The following is a 19,356-nucleotide window of genomic DNA, read 5'->3' as shown; positions in this document are numbered from 1 at the left end:
AACCATATACCTGGCAGAAGAGCTCCGTTTTACAGGCCCTGCAGAACGTTGAAAGATCCCGCAGGGCCCGCAGCTCTCCTAGAAGCTCATTCCATCAGGTAGGCTCCAGGACTGAGAAGGTCCTGGCCCTAGTCAAGGCCAGACGCGTTTCCCTGGGGCCGGGAACATGTTGCTGATGTTATGGTAATAAATAATTCTTACAAAAGTTTACATGCTTCTGCATATTCCAGTTAAAATTAAGCAGCAGATGGCAATATGCACATGCTTTATTCAACCCCATTAAAATAAAAAATAGAACCCACGATCTATCCAATTATTCATGGTCCCTGGAGTAGAATTTTCCCGCTCTCCTCTGCCACTGCATCCCACTTAACCCCATGAAGTTTTGTTCCTGGGTCAGGAGACCCTCCCCCAGGAATAGCCCAGGGGGCAAAGCACAGGCATCTGCTGGGAAGGGGGAATTGACAGAAACAGATGACCCCTCTTTTTTTTTTTATAATTTTATTATTTATTATTATATGAAGCATTTACAGAAAGTAAAGAGAAAAAAGCGACCAGCTGATATGGTTTGCCATCCTCTTTTAACATACATATTCACTTCACATCACATATTAATCCTAATCTAGAAGTTTTTACCATCTTTCTTAGCAAAATGATTGTTAATACATATGAGAGTATGATCTGTTATAAGAATATATTCTATTATTATCTTAAGTGATATAAGGTCAGTCGCCTTCATAAATTGGCCCTGACCTAAGAGTTACTGCTGCTGTCTTGTTAATACATTTGAAATATAATTTGCCATCCTCTTTTAACATACATACTGGCATACATATTCAGTTCCCATCACATATTAATCCTGATCTAAAAATTATTACCATCTTTCTTAGCAGAGTAATTGTTGATACATATGAGAGTATAGTCTATTATAAGAATATATTCTATTATTGTCTTAGATGATATAAAGTCAGTTCCCTTCATATATTGGTCCTGTCCTAAAAGTTACTGCTGCTGTCTTCCCTACAGGAAACCAGGAGATTGTTCCACTGTTCATTACATCCTTCAGGTGGTCGCAGAAAATGAAATTGTGTTTTTTTCCATAGTAGAATATTTTCAGGGCCAAAGAAGTCTCTTACTTGATTCTTGCTTGCAGTCGCCTTTAAATAGGCTCTGTATACTTTGTCGATCCGGATCTCTTCCTCTGGTCTCACAGAGTTATCTCCTGATAGCTTCCTGCGTGCTGTCGCCTTTGAATAGACTCTATTTATTTTGTTGATCCAAATCACTTCCTGCTCTAAATAGACTTCCAGGTTTTCGGTGCTTTCCTTCCTTAAATCTGTTTTCCCAAGTTCTTCCAAGGTGCTTTTGATTTTTACGTCTCTAGCTCTCTCCCCCTCCTGTTGATTAACTTCCAGACATTGAATTCTCGTTTGAAGTTTTGTTGGCTGAATTGTGTCGGTTCTGTCTAAAAGCTCTTTCTTAGTCTTTTGGATTTCATTTTCCAGCTTGTTAACTGCTTTCAGTATCTTTGAGCTCCCTTCGCATAACAAATGGAGAAGCTGTGTCTTAGTTAATTCTTCCATAGTTCTAGGCAGTCACAGATTATAAACAGAAAGTCTCGTGAGGTCTCGCGGGAGCTCGAGCAATCCAAAATTATCAGTTTGTCGATCTCCGTATCAAGTCAGCTTCCCCCACTGAGCTCTCTCCAGCAAAACTTTAAAGTCTCTCTTTTCTTGAGCTCTCTCTTTGTTTGGTTAGTGGGTATAATTAGCTGGGAGCCTCTCACTTGACGAAAGAAGGAATTCACTTGTAAATTGGTTGAGGAGAGGGGAGGAAGAGCTTGTGGGGAAAGAAAAAGAAAAGCCAGAAAGCTTTCAATCCTTACTGTTGTAGGCTTCAGCTCCTGTCAGTCTGGTAAAAGATGGTCTGGGAAGAATGTAGGGTCAGCTGGTCGTTTCAGGCTTAGAAAGTTATTTACGACAAGGGCGCCATCTTGACCATGCCGCGGTTGATCCGGAATGCTCAGTCTCTCCCTCCCTCTCCACGGATCTGTAGGACCCTCAGGATGCCGTTCCCGGTTCCTGGGGCGACCGGCGAGCAGATTTGCGTATCTGTTCAGGTCTGCCAGGTGCGGTTGCTCCTGACCCTCAGCATGGCTTAAGAGCCGGCCAGAAATCCGGCTGCTACGGCACCATCTTCAGTCGTCTCCCAGATGACCCCTCTTAAATGCTCTTAAACCTTCCAAACTGCATGGCTGAATATATGCTACCATCTGGAGCTCACTTACATTTTTCATATGGCAAAAAGGAGACTAAGCTTCCAGATAATTGTTCACCTTCAGCCATTTCTCTTTGTACATTCTGGGTGAGATAGCTGCACAGAAATGACTGCACTTACCACCAATCAAGCGGATGTAGCTATCCTTTGTTAGGATAGCTTCTGCATGAAACACCAGGATTGGGATCCTTCTATATCCACCTGTCCACATGATGCATGGATGATCTCTGGAACAACAAGAACCATTACAAAAGAAATTGCTAATTATGAAGGAAACCCGCTTGTCTTTAACTACCTATTCCATATAGACACTTTTCCTATGAGAACTAAGAAACTCAATATGCACAAAGAATACGGATTTCAGGATTCAGAAACCCAAAATAACAGGTCACATTGCCCAAAGAAAATCTATCGCTCTGGCAAAGACAACAGCTGAAGGATTCAATCCCATTTTGGCATAATCTAGCCAATCAGCTAAAGAACAGTGGGGGTATCAACAATCTGGATGAAAATAAGTCTTATGGCACTCTTTTATAATACCTGACCTAACATTTAGAGAAAAGTCACTGAAAATTCTTGTCTGGGGAGGGGAATAATGCAACTGCTGTGCTCTGCACAGTCATGTGTATTGGTTGTTCCAGTCTTCTCTCTCACCAAGGAATACGATTTCGAGGGGCATTTCAGGCAGCCATGTTGGGGGGGGGGTGTATGTAAAGACAATGGCAATCTGTTGGCAGACGTCCTTGGGCTTAAGACAATGCTGCACTCCAGCCAACACTGACTCCCTTCCTCTAAGTTGGATTCTATTATTCTCTTCCACTGAGCAGTTAACAGAGAGAGCTTCCTGTATTATAGAATGTCTTTTTCTGATAGAGAAAAGCTTATTCTTTTGGGGGGAAAATCTTTCTTTGTTCAAGGAAACCTTGGTGGAAGGGAATCATAGGATCCAATCTGCTGTACTTGATTAGATTCACAGCAGTTATACGCTGGACAAAAGAATTACTTTTTAAGTGAATGGTGCCTTTGCCGAGACAAGCAAGATTTGTTTCCTCAAAGAAATATGTACCTGAATTGACAAGTGGACAAAAAAAACGATTATGTTCTCAAACGTATAAACACTATGAATAATACATCTCCCAGCAACATGAAGTTTCTTCTGACCAGTGCAAAGAATCAATCCTAAGAGTTTGTTTATTTTGCTTAAGAGACTTCCGTCTCTCATAGTGACAGAATAAACTAGAAGTGATGGCAGGAAATTCAAAACCAAGCTGCAAGTAAATCTGAACGAGCACAAACTTCCAGTTCCATCAGTATAATAAAACGCAAGCACTTTTCCACAACTATCACTGAATATTCAAACTAAAATTGGTGTATAACATAATAATACAGGTTCATAAATATGACATGCAAAATACCAATTAACAGCATCAACATGATATTCAGTGTTGAACAAGGTATCACACAATGTGTGCTGTGACTACACCCTTCAATGAGAACCCCATCTGTCTTAGGACCTGTCAGTTAAACATTGCAGGTAACACCACAGTTATGACTAGATTCAGTGGAGACTTCCACAAACAGAAGAGCAATTGCTGACAATTCCTGACAATGACTTCCCCCTCATGCTGATTCTCGGGGATCTGTGTCCTATAGGAATAATATTTGAGAGGAGCATTTTCAACTGCAAAGGGAGAGAGATGGAAGTCGTTCTCCACAGATGAAAATCTTTTTCATCTGTGGGAATTAGGAATTGATCTAGTCCTTTATTTCTCCTTTGCATATACAGAATGCTTCTGTGCTTAAAATCCTGTGTCTCTCTATCTCTCTCTGTGTTGCACTCTTTCCAAGATTACCCTGACCCACTCAGCTATTCAGTCAGGAGCCTGAGGTAGCAAGTTAAGAATGAGAGGATTTTAGTGTCTAGCCATAAATGGTATCAAAGCTGAGGCTGCAGGAAGAGGCTTTAGGCTAAGCCCTGTCCTGAGGATTTACAGCAAGGACAGTGAGGTTCAGACAAGTTTCCAAGTGACTGAGACATTCATCCTCAGAGCGACTGTAACTAACATACTGGACAGCAATTCATGCCAGGAGAATAATCCAGTCATGCACATACTGCGGGAAGCTCTACACTGCTTGAAGCACAATGAGACATCTCTATGGATGTACAGGCTGGGAAACCACGTTGATCTGTATCATACTTTGATGAGAACAGCATTTCAGGGAATAATAAATAACTGCCAAAGCAGATTTAATTGCACTATCAAATAAAGATTTTTGCCCTCAACAAAGGAAAAAAATATACACAGTTTTAAACAAAGCACAACCAAGAAAAAAGCACAAGAAAATGTTGTGGACAATGCACTCCAATATGAGGTGCAATCCACATCCTGCTTAAATCAATGGCAATTTCTGTGAATGAGTTAAAATTGCGCCGTTAGTGAAAGAGATGAGGATCTCATTGATACATCAAGCATCAAAGGAAAGACAAATGAGAGGGCAAGAGGGTTCAGTTCAGCTCCATTGAGAACACCAGGAGTTCACACTGTTGCCAAATAGCTGAAAAGCGAAACAGCTGCCAATAATTTTTGATTTTATCCTATCTCTATGGTTAAAAGGTGAAAAAAAATCAGAAAATGGAAAATGTTACATTGTAACATATGAAAGAAAAAAAATAATATCCTCCTAATAAAACTAAAATAAAACTAAAAAACCTCTCAATTCCTGGCAAATAGATGGGGAAGAAATGGAGATAGTGACAGATTTTATTTTCCTGGGCTCCAAGATCACTGCAGATGGGGACTGCAGCAAAGAAATTAAAAGACGCTTGCTCCTGGGGAGGAAAGCTATGGCAAATCTAGACAGCATCCTAAAAAGCAGAGACATCACCTTGCCAACAAAAGTGCGTTTAGTCAAGGCTATGGTATTCCCAGTTGCAATGTATGGCTGCGAAAGTTGGACCATAAGGAAGGCCAAGCGTCAAAGAATTGAGGCTTTTGAACTCTCGTGCTGGAGAAGACTCTTGCGAGTCCCTTGGACTGCAAGGCGAACAAACCGGTCAGTCCTAGAGGACTGCTCTTTAGAAGCCCTGACTGCTCTTTAGAAGGCCAGATCCTGAAGATGAAACTCAAATACTTTGGCCACCTCATGAGAAGGAAGGACTCCCTGGAGAAGAGCCTAATGCTGGGAGCGATCAAGGGCAAAAGAAGAAGGGGACGGCAGAGAATGAGGTGGCTGGATGGAGTCACTGAAGCAGTAGGTGCAAGCTTAAATGGACTCCGGGGAATGGTAGAGGACAGGAAGGCCTGGAGGATCATTGTCCATGGGGTCGCGATGGGTTGGACATGACTTTGCACATAACAACAACAACAACAAAAACTAAAATCCCATTTAACCATGCCCTTCACAGAGCCCAATATTACCTAATAGTCATTTTCAGGCATCCATAAATCCATTCACCAAAAATGTCCCAGGACCTTTGGCAAGAAAATGCCCAGCAGCATTGCACTTACCCCCACCCCCAAGCTCACAGGTAGACCCTGATGTGGTCCTTAGGGCTGTCCTTGCAGAACAGTCCTATCAGAGTTCTCTCAGCCCTACCTACCTCACAGGGTGTCTGTTGTGGGGAAAAGAAGAGAAAGCAACATATCCTCATACAGTATCATTTTCTCTGTGCCAGTTAGGCAGCTGCATTTCTCCTTCAAGCTCTTTGGGCACATGCAGAGTATTCAAGAGAATGACAGGCATTTATCTCATTTGCACCACGGCATGGTGGTTATAAAAGACTCTCACTATCATCCTTTCAAAAAAAAATCAGCAAAAGTAAGAGCAGATTCTGCTTGTCTTGTATTTGTACAACAAAGGATATGCAGGAGGGGTTGACAGAAAGCAGAAGTAGATTGATAAGCCAATCAATATTTATGGGCCCTTTTTGTATCCCATATCCTATTAACGGAACAAAAAATGTGGAAGATAAATGGCATTGCCAATCAGAAAAGGAAGAAGGTCATGATGACATTGGTCTTGGATCCCATTTCCCACATCCACAATTATTTTTTAAAAAATGGCTTTGCAAGATCCCACAGATAAGCAGCAACCAAAATTAATCCTGGAAAAGTCATTAGTTCAACAACAGAGCTATTTGCTTTTACTTACTCTTGCCCTTCCACCACCTCATCTTCCTCTGATGATGATCCCGTTTCTTCCAAATCCCGAGCCATCCCAGCTGGCATTGCCTGTACACGTTTTCATAGAGCCCAAAAACAGCGGCCTCTCAAATACTTCCCTGCAGAATTGGTAGATCTAGCCAGTGCAGTTTTCTATGGACAAAAAGAAAAATGAACAAAGCAACTTGACATGTATAGCAACCCTGCAATGCTTCTGTCTAACAGAGAGACATCAGTTTGTTTACTAGAACAAGAATCTTGAATTTGAGCATAGAACATCCAATTACACATCCTCTATCAATCCTGCCACTTACTGGGTGACCTTGGTCAAATTATTCTCTCAAGATCTGTACAAGGAAAAACTGAAATCATCCTGTGCAAGAAGGGTAGGATACACACGTGAATAAACCATGGCCTTTAACCAGCTTGGTTAGGAATGTGGACTTCTAATCCGGCGAGCCGGGTTTGATTCCACGCTGCCCCACATGCAACCAAGCTGGGTGACCTTGAGCTCGCCACAGCACTGATAAAGCTGTTCTCACTGAGCAGTAATATCATGGCTCTCTCAGCCTCACCTACCTTACAGGGTGTCTGTTGTGGAGAGAGGAAAGGGAAGGCGAACGTAAGCCGCTTTGAGACTCCTTCAGGTAGAGAAAAGCAGCATATAAGAACCAACTTTTCTTCTTAGGCCACATTTGCACAGGAGTTCCTTGCACAAACGGGAGCAGCAATGGATTCCCGTTCTCCAAATCAGCACACACTGTGCACTGCTATAGTGTAGTTGCCAGACATCACCAATCTGGGGCTAATTAGACACAACAGAAAGGCTATGGTTCAATGGAACAGCCTCTGCTTTGAATGCAAAAGGTTTCAGGCTCAATCTCCAGCATCTCCAGTTAAAAGGACAAGGTAGTGATTGATATGAAAAAACTCTACCTGAGAACTAGGTGAACTGCTGCCAGCCTGACTGGGCAATACTGATCTTAGTGGACCAGTATAAGGCAGCTTCACACGTGCACCAGAATGCAAACTATATCAAACAGATATAAAAATCAGCATGTGCAATGCACAATTAAAGTAGAGGAACAACCGGCAGTGGCACTTTTATTATGCCCAGTCTTTCTTCTGAATAACGTCTTCCACTCCAAATTGCCTCATCTTTGCCATTTTTTTCCTTGCATAATTTATTTCTATTCTCTGAGCCCAACCAGGACAAAAGTAGTTGAGGGAAGGGCATTCTAGGTGAAGAGAGACCAGAAAGAGAAAGGGCCCAGCCCCTTCTTCATGTGCATGTCCTCTCTACAATAAGCAGCCCTCACTCCCCATCTGTTCAGTAGTATCTCACTTTCTAAAACACTTGATAGCAGCAGTTGCCTTTCTGGCATATATCTAACCATCCATTGATTTCACAGAGCAGGATTTTTCCATGTCCCTCTCCTTCTGAACCCCCTGACAAGTTCCTGCAAGTCAGCAGATTTTTAGGACAGCACAGGGGGCAGAAAGAGGGACTTGCAGCAGGAAGGAATAATAGACACAAATCACCACCCCCTCTTCTGCAAAGTGAAATGCCATTGTTGGAGGAATTTCACAATTGGTTGCAGGTATCTATGCCTAACCCAGCCAATAACTTGGCAGTCAAGCATGTCCTTATTGGATTTATTACATAATGTGCCTTTCCACATGAACTTGTCCCATATGCTGAAGTGTATCCCATTCACCAAATGCAGCCTACTGCATGACATCCGATTACACGCAATAACATAATGTCTTAATAAAATCAGGGGGGAAATACGGTAAAAACTTTGAGGGAGTCTTCCTCCCACCAAGGGAAAAAAAAACAATAAGTCAAGACTTCAACTCAGTCACAGGCTGCATTCGCAGACATATTACTGCATACTGCACCGCCCTTGCTCGACATAAATTATTTGCTACAGGTACTGCCTTATCCACAGAGAAAAATCGGCTGTGGATTACTGCTGTAGCACAAGGAAAAGTCAATACGCAGCAACATGTGGAAGCAACCACGATCCGTATTCTCCCTCCACTTGAAGTCTCCCCTCCTCTTGAGAACCAATCAGTCCACAATCATAGAATCAGAGTTGGAAGGAAGCTCCAGGGTCATCTAGTCCAACCCCCTGCACAATGCAGGAAATCAAAGCCCTTCTGCGCAACGAGATACCTACTGATTACTTCAAGGCACTGTTACGCCGCTCACCTTCCCTAAAAGGGCTTCCTGGAAATTCCAAAAACGAAACGGCCAATCAGTTTAAGTTACAGCAGGCAGCCTTGGGCTAGCCATCCAGAAGCGCAGGAAGGGAGACAGAGCAGCAATGCCCCCTAAACCCCAGGACCAGGCGGCTACCAGCCTCCCCCAGGACACGCTTCCCCATGCACGGGAGCCCCCCCCCCCCGGACTGAGAAGGAGGGCTGTTAAGGGCAACTTGGTCTGTCCTGGTCTCCTGTCCGCACGGGCACTTGGGAAACACCACGTCGGCTCCCCTAGCCAGGCCTCGCGCGCCTGCAAGGGGCCGTGGCCGGACCGAAAAAGCCGGCTGGAGAGCTTGACCAGTCCCGGGGAGCGAGGCCGGGAAGACGCGCCTGAGGAGGCGGCTTCGCCAAAGCCCTTCTCCCTGCCTGGCGAGACCTGGAGCTCTTCCGACGCCCGCGCTTCTCGGCCCCCAGGCGCCCTACCTGCTGCCTCATCTCCTTTGGGGGCCCTCCCGGCGGCCGCGGCTCCTGCCGGCGCTTCTCCTGTTACTACAACAACCAGCAAGCAACCGCCCCTCCCTCCTCCAAGACGCCTCTACGCAAGCGCCGCCGCTCCCGCCCGAAGCGCAGCTCTCCGCGCGTGCGCGGCTACCGCCCGCTCGTTCTCAGTTTGCCACCTTTTGCCTCTCCTAGCATGGCGGCCGATACAGGCTCCTCCTAATTCGCTCTCCCGCTTCCAGGCTGACGTCACAACGCCTCAGACAGGTTTAGAGCGCTTGATTGGCACAAGCGGCTATCCAGCCAGGTGGGGCGCAGGGGAGGACTACGGATGGGCGTCCAATCAGAAGAGAGAGCGAGTCTGACAGAGGACCACTGGGCTACGAGGGGCGGGGTTGCTGCGCCCGGGGCTGGAGGCGAGGTACAGAAGCTGCTGCGGCTGAGGATCAGGTAGGGCGATGCAGGATCGGGTCCCTCTCGATAGGGGAGGTCGGGGGAAGGAAGTGGCCCGGTCCGGCCATGCAGGGTGCGGGGTGATTCTGGAGGCATGCAGTTGGTGGCTGCGGTGCAGGAGCCGGACGGGTGATACGTCGTTTGCAAAGGATGCAATTATTCAAGCAGGTATTACCTGTAAGGACATTCATATAAATGTAATTATAAATAAATAGAATAATAAAAATGCCACCGAAGAACAGTGGAGAAATCCATCTCCTCTCCTTTCTCTAATTGTTTCCGCTGTAGGTTTCGGGGTGTAGGATGTGAACTGATTGATCCGGGTAGGCGTGTAACCAGACCTTACTCAGCAGTACGCCCGGTGAGGCTTACTCCCCAGTTGATTTGGTAACAGGATTGCAGCCAATGATGGTTTAGTACTCGTCGTCTTTGCAAGAATAGTTCTATTATGCCAATATCTTTCTGGATATTGTGTGGGGTTTCTACCCTTGCCTTCATTAAGGGGTGACATAGGATGAACTGGGGGTCCCTAAAGGCAAGCTGTGCCCTGTGGGAAAATGTTTTAAGGGGAAAGAGGGTGCACGTGGATTATGATGTATGATAGCACAAATTGTAGACACTACCTTTGTTCCCATGAGCAGGTTTTGTGGTGCCGCTGCAAGATGAGCCGATTTCTGAATGTGCTCCGTAGCTGGCTAGTGATGGTGTCCATCATTGCCATGGGAAACACAGTGCAAAGCTTCAGAGATCACAGCTTCCTCTCTGAGAAACTGTACACTGGCAAACCAAGCCTTGGTAAGGTGCACAGGTTGTCATATTTGCTGGAAGCTTCGTAATCTTTACTCTGTGTTTGTATCTTGCCTGCTCTCTAGAAATGCTTATTTACATATCAAATGTCATTTCCAATGTTGCTATTCTCTTTTTGCCTGACACCTACCACCGAAACACATAAGGTAGCCAGCATTATTTCTCCTTCACCAGTGACAAGTAAAGGCCACATCATGTGTTACAGCTTACAACCCAGGTCACCTCTGTGCTATGACTTTCTTGAGCTGCTGAAAGATTTGCTCAGTTGGTTTGAATAGGAGAGTTCCGCATCTCACTTAATGTAACACTATGTTGCCCATAGTCATCAGCAAGATCCTACTATAGTAGCACATTCTGTCAAGCAAAAATAAACTCAAGTTTTGTAGCCTTTTGAAAGCTATTGCATTTTAGTATTAGCACAAGCTGTTCACCAAATGTCTCATTTCTTCCAGAAATGATTTTCTGAATTTGTTGCTTCTGCTGCTCCATGTGTAATTATTTCCTTTTCATTCTCCAGGGCAATTCCTGAATTAATCCCTAATCAGTTCCTTTTCTGGGCTGTGGAGAAATCTTTAATCTTTATTTTTCCCTTTGCAGCCAAACTGATTGTTCACTAACTTTATTTTTTGAACTGCCATAATTGTACATTTATAATAATAAAAGTGAATAGTCTGTAAAAAAAAAGCCATAGTTAAAGCCCAAGGGCTAATTACACTTCTATGGAGTAAACAGGAAGTAGTTAATTAGGGTAAGAAATGGAGGCAGGTTTTTTAAAAAAGGAAATTTTAAAGAAACAAAAGACCTGATTGTGTCAATCTACATCTGCTGTTGCAACAACTTTTAAAATGGGGGGGGGGAGCTGCTGGGGTACATTAGGTTGACATCATCTAGAGCAGTGGTTCTCAACCTTCCTAATCCTGCGACCCTTTAATGCAGTTCCTCATGTTGTGTTGACCCCCAACCATAAAATTATATAAGTGTTCTTTCACAGAAATTAAACCAAAACTGACCAATGGCATGAAGATCCATTGTACATGATTGTATATAAATTGGATTTCCCCCAGGGTTTCTCAGTTCAGTTCTGCCTCTTGTCCCACCATGCCGATCTCGCTCTTTTCCGCTGCTCCAGACAGACAAACACTCTATCTCGATCTACCCCACAATGCTATTGTGTGGATGACGCCTCCCCTGGCCAAGCTACTTGCCCTGCTGAGACCCCTGTGAAATGGCCGTTCAACCCCCAAAGGGGTCTCGGCCCCCAGGTTGAGAACCACTGATCTAAATTCATTATGACAATGAAAACAAATTATTTCTATTCTAGACTCAATGGCCAGTGTGTAACTAAGCCATGTGTATATCTCTGGTAAACCCCCCCCCCACATGAAACAGTTGTATTTATTTCCTCATCTGTGTATGAGGTGGGCCTTGATCTGGATGTCCCAGGCTAGGCCAGTCTCATCAGATCTTGAAAGCTAAGCAGGGTTGGCCCTGGTTAGTATTTGGATGGGAGACCACCAAGGAAGTTCAGGGTCTCTACACAGAGAGAGGCAATACAAAACCACCCCTGAATATCTCTTGCCTTGAAAAATCTGTGGGGATGCCATAAATTGGCTTTCCACTGCATATGAGCTGGAGATCAGGAATCCACTGTTACTGCTCAGAGTATGCACATGTCGTACATCCACCTCAAGCAGAAAACGGTTCAATCAGACCTTGTTTCCCCCTGTATTTTACAGTGCCCTTCTAGAGCCTCCAGGCTTTGAAGCCAATTTGTAGGGACTGATACTGAATCCAAAGACAGAAGAAGAGTTGGTTCTTATATGCCGCTTTTCCCTACCGGAAGGAGGCTCAAAGTGGCTTACAGTCACCTTCCCATTCCTCTCCCCACAACAGACACCCTGTGGGGTGGGTGAGGCTGAGAGAGCCCTGATATTACTGCTCGGTCAGAACAGTTTTATCAGTGCCGTGGCAAGCCCAAGGTCACCCAGCTGGCTGCATGTGGGGGAGCGCAGAATCGAACCTGGCATACCAGATTAGAAGTCCGCACCCCTAACCACTACACCAAACTGGCTCTCTACTTAGAAGATTTGTTCTAAGTAGATGTACACCTGTGTGAATATCTTCATTCAGCTATCTTTTTCCATTCAAGAAATCTTATGTGGGAGCAAATGTGTCAACTAAGAGTCTGACAAATCCTGCTGTATCAGAAGCTTAATTGCAGGACCTTCGGCCACTATAGTTAGAGGACAGGGCAGCTGTCGCTGAACAGCCCAGATTGATCTCATTTCCACAAGAGTTTCCAATGAAGGGAATCACTCCTTCACAATATCCAAGCCACATTCCAGAACCAATAAGGAACTGCAGTTCCTTCCCTGTGTTTGGGATTTTTCCCAAGAAAATGAACCCTGCCATAGATAGCTATGGGATGCTTCACAAGCCCCTGCTTAGCATTTTTAGTCTCCAGCCAGCTCTTCCTGTTCCTCCCCCAAAGGTTGTACACTCATCCCCATGCTATGATCAAATACTGTAATACCTATAAAATCAGAGGCCAGCAGCAAGTAGTGCCTTTAAGACCAACAAAGATTTATTCAGGGTGTGAGCTTTCAAGTGCTTGCACTCGAAAGCTCATGCCCTGAATAAATCTTTGTTGGTCTTAAAGGTGCTACTGGACTCTGATTTTATTGTGCTACTTCAGACCAACGTAGCTACCCATTGTAATACCCATGTTGATGTTTTTGGAATGCCACTCTCCCGTCTCCTAACTCCCCTCAATCTTGCTGGTTTTGCTAAGCACCCGGGAACTACCAGGGCCTGTGGGAAACTGGAACTGTCCTGTGGGGAGCCTTCAAAACTCATTGATTTTAAAGACTTGCCTTGTTCATGCATGCAATCTGGCTTCCCCCCCCCCCCTTTCCTTTCTTCCCCCTCTTTTTTGTGAAGAGGAAAGAGACCAGAAAAGAAGGTGCTCATATTCAATATTTGTTTTCTCTGCGCAGTAAATGGCCTCCAGGCTCGGACCTTTGGTATCTGGACCCTGCTGTCATCTGTGATTCGCTGCTACTGTGCCATTGATATCCGCAACAAGACGTATGTAAAAGGCATGCTGAATTGGAGCAGAGCCTTATACACACACACACGCATATCCCAAATGTGAATAGAAACCTGCTGTACCGTTTCTTTAAAATTCCCTATAGAGAAACATAGGCCACCAAATCAAGTGGCTTCTGGGAACAGGAATAACTATTGCTTTGTTAACAAGGGGAGGGGGAATATACATGATTTATACCCCACTTTTCCCCCCATGGGGACCCAATGTAGCTTATGTCATTTCCCCCTCTGTCATTTAACCCTCACAGCAACAACCTTGTGAAGTAGGTTAGGCTGAGAGTGACTGGCTCAAGGTCGCCCAGAGAACTTCCCTGGTAGTGATGTAACAGGATATTTTAAATGATGTTATATGTTTGATCTGAGGATTGTTGGGGATTTTCCTGCTCTATCAGATAGCAAGCCAGATAACAATTTTCCCGCAAGTTCTTTTACAAGGCTTATGGAATATGGATCCCATTCATGGGTTTTGTGTCCTCGGCAACCATTTCTAAGAAAAATGCAAATGAGCTGACAAGACTTGAATATTCATTTAAATAGGCTACTTTGAAAGAGGGCAGTCTAGGGATATGCAGAGAGAAAACAATGCAGTACTTTTCGCTTTTGAACCAAATCTATTTGGCCAAATCCAAATCAATAGAACCACTGGTTTGGATTCAGAGTTTCAGATGCAGGTTCAGCCAAATCAATTCAGCACCTTTATAACCTATGGTGGCATTAAGGTCAATGGGAAATGTTGCCTTTTTGTCTATTCTGTGGTCTGGAGAGGTGGGGGTCTGAGGTAGAGGTGCTAAATTTGTAGTATAGCTCAAAAGTACCCCCAGGTTTCAAAAAGATTTCAAATATATGCAAAAATGTATTAGTTGTGACTGAGTGGCAGCGTCTAGGCTTCTTTTGATCTCAAATTTGGATGGGAAGGGAACTGGGACCATCCAAGGGATATTTTTAATATAATTTTTATTTAAAACCATCATTCGTTAAATTATACATTTTAAAATACAACCTTAAATTTTATTGCTTGACAGAGAAAAAGGATGTCAAAAGAACAGGTTATGCTTTCAGAATGCCAGCTGCTGGCTTAGACTTTATTCACAATCCAATGTTTCCACCAGTTTTAAGTAGAACGTAGCTATTTCAGTAGTATTTGCAACACCTTCAAAAGCATTGTGCTGCCCGCATTACCCTCTGTGCATTTGGAGAGGCACAACTGACGGGAGCTTAGTTCAGGATTCTGTCCCAGACCCATCAGCCAATTCATCCTCCCTCAGCTCTGCTGGCTCAACAGGAGTGATGCGTGAAAAGCCACAAACGGCTTTTTTAATGACTGAAATTGGCAGCATCAATTCCATTGCCCACAGTGGCAAGAAGCTGCATGCTGAGAAGGGGCTATTTGTACAGCCATCCTGCAAAGGTGAACTACTCTTTTAAAGGCAAACCAGAAGTCCAAATAATCGGCTTCCTTCCCCAGAGCTTTGCAGTGAGAAATGGCAAATTGACAGGCCTAACAAGGACACTTTGAGCCCATAAAGATTTATTAAAGACTATAATAGGCTGTAAGTACTGCACATAATCAAGTATCTTTACAAATAAAAATGCAGAAATAATAAAGAATAATAATTTTATTTAGCTGGTCAGACAGGGGTAGTCAAACTGCGGCCCTCCAGATGTCCATGGACTACAATTCCCATGAGCCCCTGCCAGCAAATGCTGGCAGGGGCTCATGGGAATTGTAGTCCATGGACATCTGGAGGGCCGCAGTTTGACTACCCCTGGACAATCATAAAAGCCCTTAGAAAGTAGCAGGTAAAGAAAGGTAAAATGAACAGATTATATGGAACTAAAGAAAGCCCTCTTTTTGCCTTTTCTGTAGTTGTCGAGTTTCTTTTCCCAAATGAGGAACTTGGATAAATGTCAATATTACCATAGAGGTTTTCAGGTTCTTCCCACATAAGGACTGGTGCTCAGCAAACTAACTAAAGTGGGTAGGGGAATCTTTGTTCTCAGTTCTCAGATTTGTTCTTAAATCACCAGGAAGGGGTGGGGCGGGGGAGAGATTAATTTAAATAGTTTCTGATTTTGTAATTTGGATATTTCTTACACAAAAAGAGCATGTTAACTAGTTAAATATATATACATAGTCTTCTATGTTATCCAACACCTTTGCTTCAGCTATTCACATGCCTTTTGTAGACAAAGATGGATAATTTAATTTAGTGGATTTTAATTTCCCCCATGTATAGAATTATTACAAACACTGTACAACATCCTTTACATTAAAGGTGCATTCTTATAAAACACAAGTAAATGCCATAGGATTCAGAGGGACTTACTTCTGAGTAAACGTTCTTAGGATTGGGGCTGTAAAATCAGAATTGTCTAGAAACAAGAGCCTATAAATATTGTTGTTTGCTTAAATTATGTTTATAAATGAAGTAGATCTTGTAGAGAAGGTACAGGCCATTAAGCCATCCAGCTGGAGAAGAACTATGGCTCAGTGGCGGAGTATGTGCTTTGAATACAGAAGGCTCCAAGTTCAATGAATGTCAGCTGCCATTGCAGATTTTGGGGAAGACCTTTTTCTGCCCAAGAACCTGGACAGGTGCTGCCAGTTGAAGCAGACAATACTGAGCCTAACAGACTAATAGTGACTTAACACAGTCTCATGGTCATATATCATTAAATGTGCAGGGTACTTATGACAATGTGCTGGCCCTATGATTAGCCCTTGGGGGAGGGCCCTCTATCTGAGGGCTGATCAGGGGGCTTGTGAACCACTGAGGGCACACCTGCCTCCTCGTGGCTGCTGCAGCCTCAGAAAGCTGCCTTCTTGCCGCTACTTAGAGCACTGCCTGCCTTCTCTGCGATGTCTACATTGTAGGCAGTGGTTCTCTCAACACTGCCGGGAACTGGGAGGCCCACCTTCCTTCTCGCCACTACCAGTGGCTGGGAACGTCCTCTCCACCCTCTTGTTAGGCAGTGCTTCTCTAAATATTAAACTGATGTGTTCAGATTTTGATACAATTGAAGCACAGTATGGCAGGGGCAGGATTCCAATGGCTGGCTAGTCAAATCCGAGCCATTTAGTAAACCCTTAATAAATCTATTAGATTACCTAATATATCATATTTATGATTTATCTTAACAGTTCATTTCTCATGGTTCTCTCTTTATGTGGCTTCAGTTAAGAGATCATGAATATAGGGTTTTAAATGCTCAAATTAATTTCAGCTTTCAATTTAAACTATTTTTGAAATTTTTAAGACAATTCAGTGCCCAAACTTATACTAATTGCCGTTTTAGGAGACAGCTGATAGTTACGCTGTTCAACACATCCAGCTCTTATCTATTTTCAACTCATTAAGACTTTGCTCTTAATATCCTGCATAAGATTCCGAGGCTGCAGTCCTACACTCTTGTAAGTGAGACTTCTGAGCATACATGCTTAGGATTGCAGTGCTTAGCATGCGCAGTGGAATTTAGCTATGTTTGTATTAGAAGAAGAGTTGGTTCTTATATGCCACTTTTCTCTACCCGAAGGAGAATCAAAGTAGCTTACAATCTCCTTCTCTATCCTCTCCCCACAACAGACACCCTGTGAGGTGGGTGAGGCTGAGAGAGCCCTGATATTACTGCTTGTCAGAACAGCTTTATCAGCCTGAGGTCACCCAGCTGGCTGCATGTGGGGGAGCGCAGAATCAAACCCGGCTCTCCAGATTATAAGTCCGCACTCCTAACCGCTACACCAAGATGGCTCTTTGCTTATTCTCTCTGCTGTGCTAATAATGATGTTCTCTTATTTCGCATTTTCCCTCAGGCATTTTAATGTGCATTTGAGGTATCTAATATTGTTTTTATTTGCATTTTAAAAGCAGATAACAAATTATCAAAAAAATTAAAAATACATTTGGATGAGCAGTCTGATCTGGGGGCTGATCTGGCCTCCCCGCAGCTTGTGTATGGCATGAGCCTGGGTCCTAAACATCTGAAGTACCCTGTGAGCAAGAAAAGCTCTCTGTGGTTTCCAGGAGGAGCATAAGCCAGTCCAGGATTTGGCTTTACCATTGATGGCAAAGATGGGCTGGCTGGCTTTCTGGCTTTGCTTTCTATTCTCTGCATGTCCCTGATGCGCAGTAATTCTCTCTTCCTGTGTTCTCTGGCAGCCTCTATAACATCACACTTCTGACCTTCTTCATTGCTCTGGGCCACTTCCTCTCTGAAGTCTTTATCTATGGCACAGCAGCTGCAACAATTGGTGTCCTGGCACCACTCATGGTGGCAAGTAAGTACAGCTTTAAAAGCCTGTCCACCTTTGGTGTTTTAGTCTTTACATTTATAGATTGCTGTTTCCCCAAGGAGCTCCCCAAACCATTTTATTCTGCAGTCATAAGCAGCTACCTCTTTCTAAGCCTTAGAAGGGTTTAACTCTGTTTACAGTTGCATTTTTAGCCTCTCAATGGCCCTGTGAGTTAGGCTGTAGAGAATGACATTGTAGTTAAGCTACAGTGATTTGCTCAAGATCTCTAGGAAGGAACTGAGCCCAGGTTTCCCCCATGTCCCAGTGCAACTGACACCTTTTAGCCAGTATTACAGCAGCAGCACCACACTAAGGAGAATGTTCTCTGCTGCTCCCTTACATTTTCTGTCTCTCTCAGGTTTCTCCATCCTAGGCATGCTTATTGGGCTGCAGTACCTGGAAGTGGAAGCGACATCACAGAATAAGAAAAGGAACTGAAGCTACGGCTCCTGCACACGTTGCGCATCTGCCTTCTGGACATCTTCAAGAGTCCGGGATATTCAAGTGTTACATTCCTGACCTTTTCTCCTCACTCTGTAGTCTAATAATCAGTCAGATCATTTTTGGTTTCGGACTTTTCCACCAGTCATCTCGTCATTTTCTGCTGATTTTGATCTGAGCAACACTTGATCTGTGACCATTGGCTGAAGCCCAGCCCTGAACAGCTGTTCCAAGCTACATAAGGGTTTCCCCAATGTAGTCCACTGTTTTAAAGCATCTTCGGCTTCAGTGGTGGAAAAGGGACCTCACTGTAATCGTGCCAAGCATTGGTAATAGAGTCTCTCTCAGGCATCCAGAAGAGAAGAAAAGTAATACTGCCAAAGATCCACTGGAGATGGTTTTAGAAAGAGAACACTAACTGTACTTTTTGGTGGCACATGGTACATCTGTGCATTTGTCCATAAACATGATTTGTAATAAACAAGGGGAAATTATGCAAAGACGCAGCTTCTTTTCACGTGCTGGGGGAGAGTGCAAAATACTGGATTCTCTCTCTCTCCTGGATTTCACACAGTGACATTTTGGAATTGCAAAGAAAAAGCCATTCTTTGCATTGGCATACACCAAGAGCTGGAGGAACTTATTATCCCTTAGCTGTCTTTTCTGGCTCCAGTTCTCCTTTTCTACTAGCATAATGTTTTCCCTGCAGTCTCTCCTTAACACACCAAATTCAGGCATCAATATAAGCATTGCGGTGTTCCCAAATACAGATGTGAAGTGGGCACGACTCAGCGTAGGGGGAAGAATATTCCATAGACTGCTAATCTGGGGGTGAGTGAAGAAGTTCTGTTGAAGGGGAAACTGAAGCAAAAAGTAAGAGGAACACTACATCTTCCCCTGGCCCTACAGACAGAGAATGTTACTTCCCTAATGTGTCTTACTCACTTTAGGAGCAAGAAATATTGCTTAGTCAAATAGTTCATCTCTTACATAGCACCACAGCTAACTGAAGTTTTCTCTTACTACAGGCCAATGCAGGGCTGGCTGTAGCACAGAGACAAAATACCACACACACTTGCCTCCACTCTGTGTAACTATTTTGGAGAAAGA

General features: G+C 43.9%; 2 protein-coding genes across 16 annotated transcripts in view; one reads left to right on the top strand and one right to left on the bottom strand.

Moving 5' to 3' along the window:
• TTLL5 (tubulin tyrosine ligase like 5) overlaps window positions 1-9,297 on the bottom strand; it is a 138,984-nt gene extending 129,687 nt beyond the window's left edge. For 3 of the 8 annotated variants that reach the window (XM_077323271.1, XM_077323270.1, XM_077323276.1), the window contains exons 1-3: window positions 9,132-9,295; window positions 6,430-6,593; window positions 2,398-2,504 (exon numbers count right to left, since the gene is read on the bottom strand). In XM_077323271.1, coding sequence (XP_077179386.1) covers window positions 2,398-2,504; window positions 6,430-6,506 — 184 coding nt within the window. In that variant the 5' untranslated portion in view covers window positions 6,507-6,593; window positions 9,132-9,295. Of the gene's footprint in view, window positions 1-2,397; window positions 2,505-6,429; window positions 6,594-8,655; window positions 8,770-9,131 lie in introns of those variants that run through there. The other 5 variants (XM_077323273.1, XM_077323274.1, XR_013228535.1 and 2 more) reach the window with 4 other exon arrangements.
• Window positions 9,298-9,489: 192 nt separating this feature from the next.
• ERG28 (ergosterol biosynthesis 28 homolog) lies at window positions 9,490-18,740 on the top strand. 8 transcript variants are annotated; one of them, XM_077323282.1, is made up of 6 exons: window positions 9,516-9,596; window positions 9,888-9,960; window positions 10,241-10,394; window positions 13,403-13,493; window positions 17,672-17,790; window positions 18,164-18,740. In XM_077323282.1, the coding sequence occupies exons 3-6, from the start codon at window positions 10,262-10,264 to the stop codon at window positions 18,241-18,243; spliced, it is 423 nt and encodes a 140-aa protein (XP_077179397.1). In that variant the 5' UTR covers window positions 9,516-9,596; window positions 9,888-9,960; window positions 10,241-10,261; the 3' UTR covers window positions 18,244-18,740. The 8 variants fall into 8 exon arrangements, with proteins under 8 accessions (XP_077179401.1, XP_077179397.1, XP_077179404.1 ...); XM_077323289.1 differs by having other exon boundaries at window positions 9,581-9,596; window positions 9,888-9,922; XM_077323284.1 differs by lacking the exon at window positions 9,516-9,596 and adding an exon at window positions 9,639-9,767.
• Window positions 18,741-19,356: the final 616 nt, after the last annotated feature.

This window comes from Paroedura picta, chromosome 2, assembly GCF_049243985.1.
Source record: "Paroedura picta isolate Pp20150507F chromosome 2, Ppicta_v3.0, whole genome shotgun sequence".
NCBI lineage: Eukaryota > Metazoa > Chordata > Lepidosauria > Squamata > Gekkonidae > Paroedura > Paroedura picta.
The sequence above is the reverse complement of the archived record's forward strand: the minus strand, read 5'-3'. Positions and strand labels throughout refer to the sequence as shown.

Coding starts and splice junctions, on each gene's coding strand:
- ERG28 (XM_077323283.1), top strand. CDS start 9,605: ATGCAGGATCGGGTCCCTCTCGATAGGGGAGGTCGGGGGAAGGAAGTG. Junction 9,768..13,402: donor GGATGCAATTATTCAAGCAG/GTATTACCTGTA, acceptor TTCTCTGCGCAG/TAAATGGCCTCCAGGCTCGG. Junction 13,494..17,671: donor ATTGATATCCGCAACAAGAC/GTATGTAAAAGG, acceptor GTTCTCTGGCAG/CCTCTATAACATCACACTTC.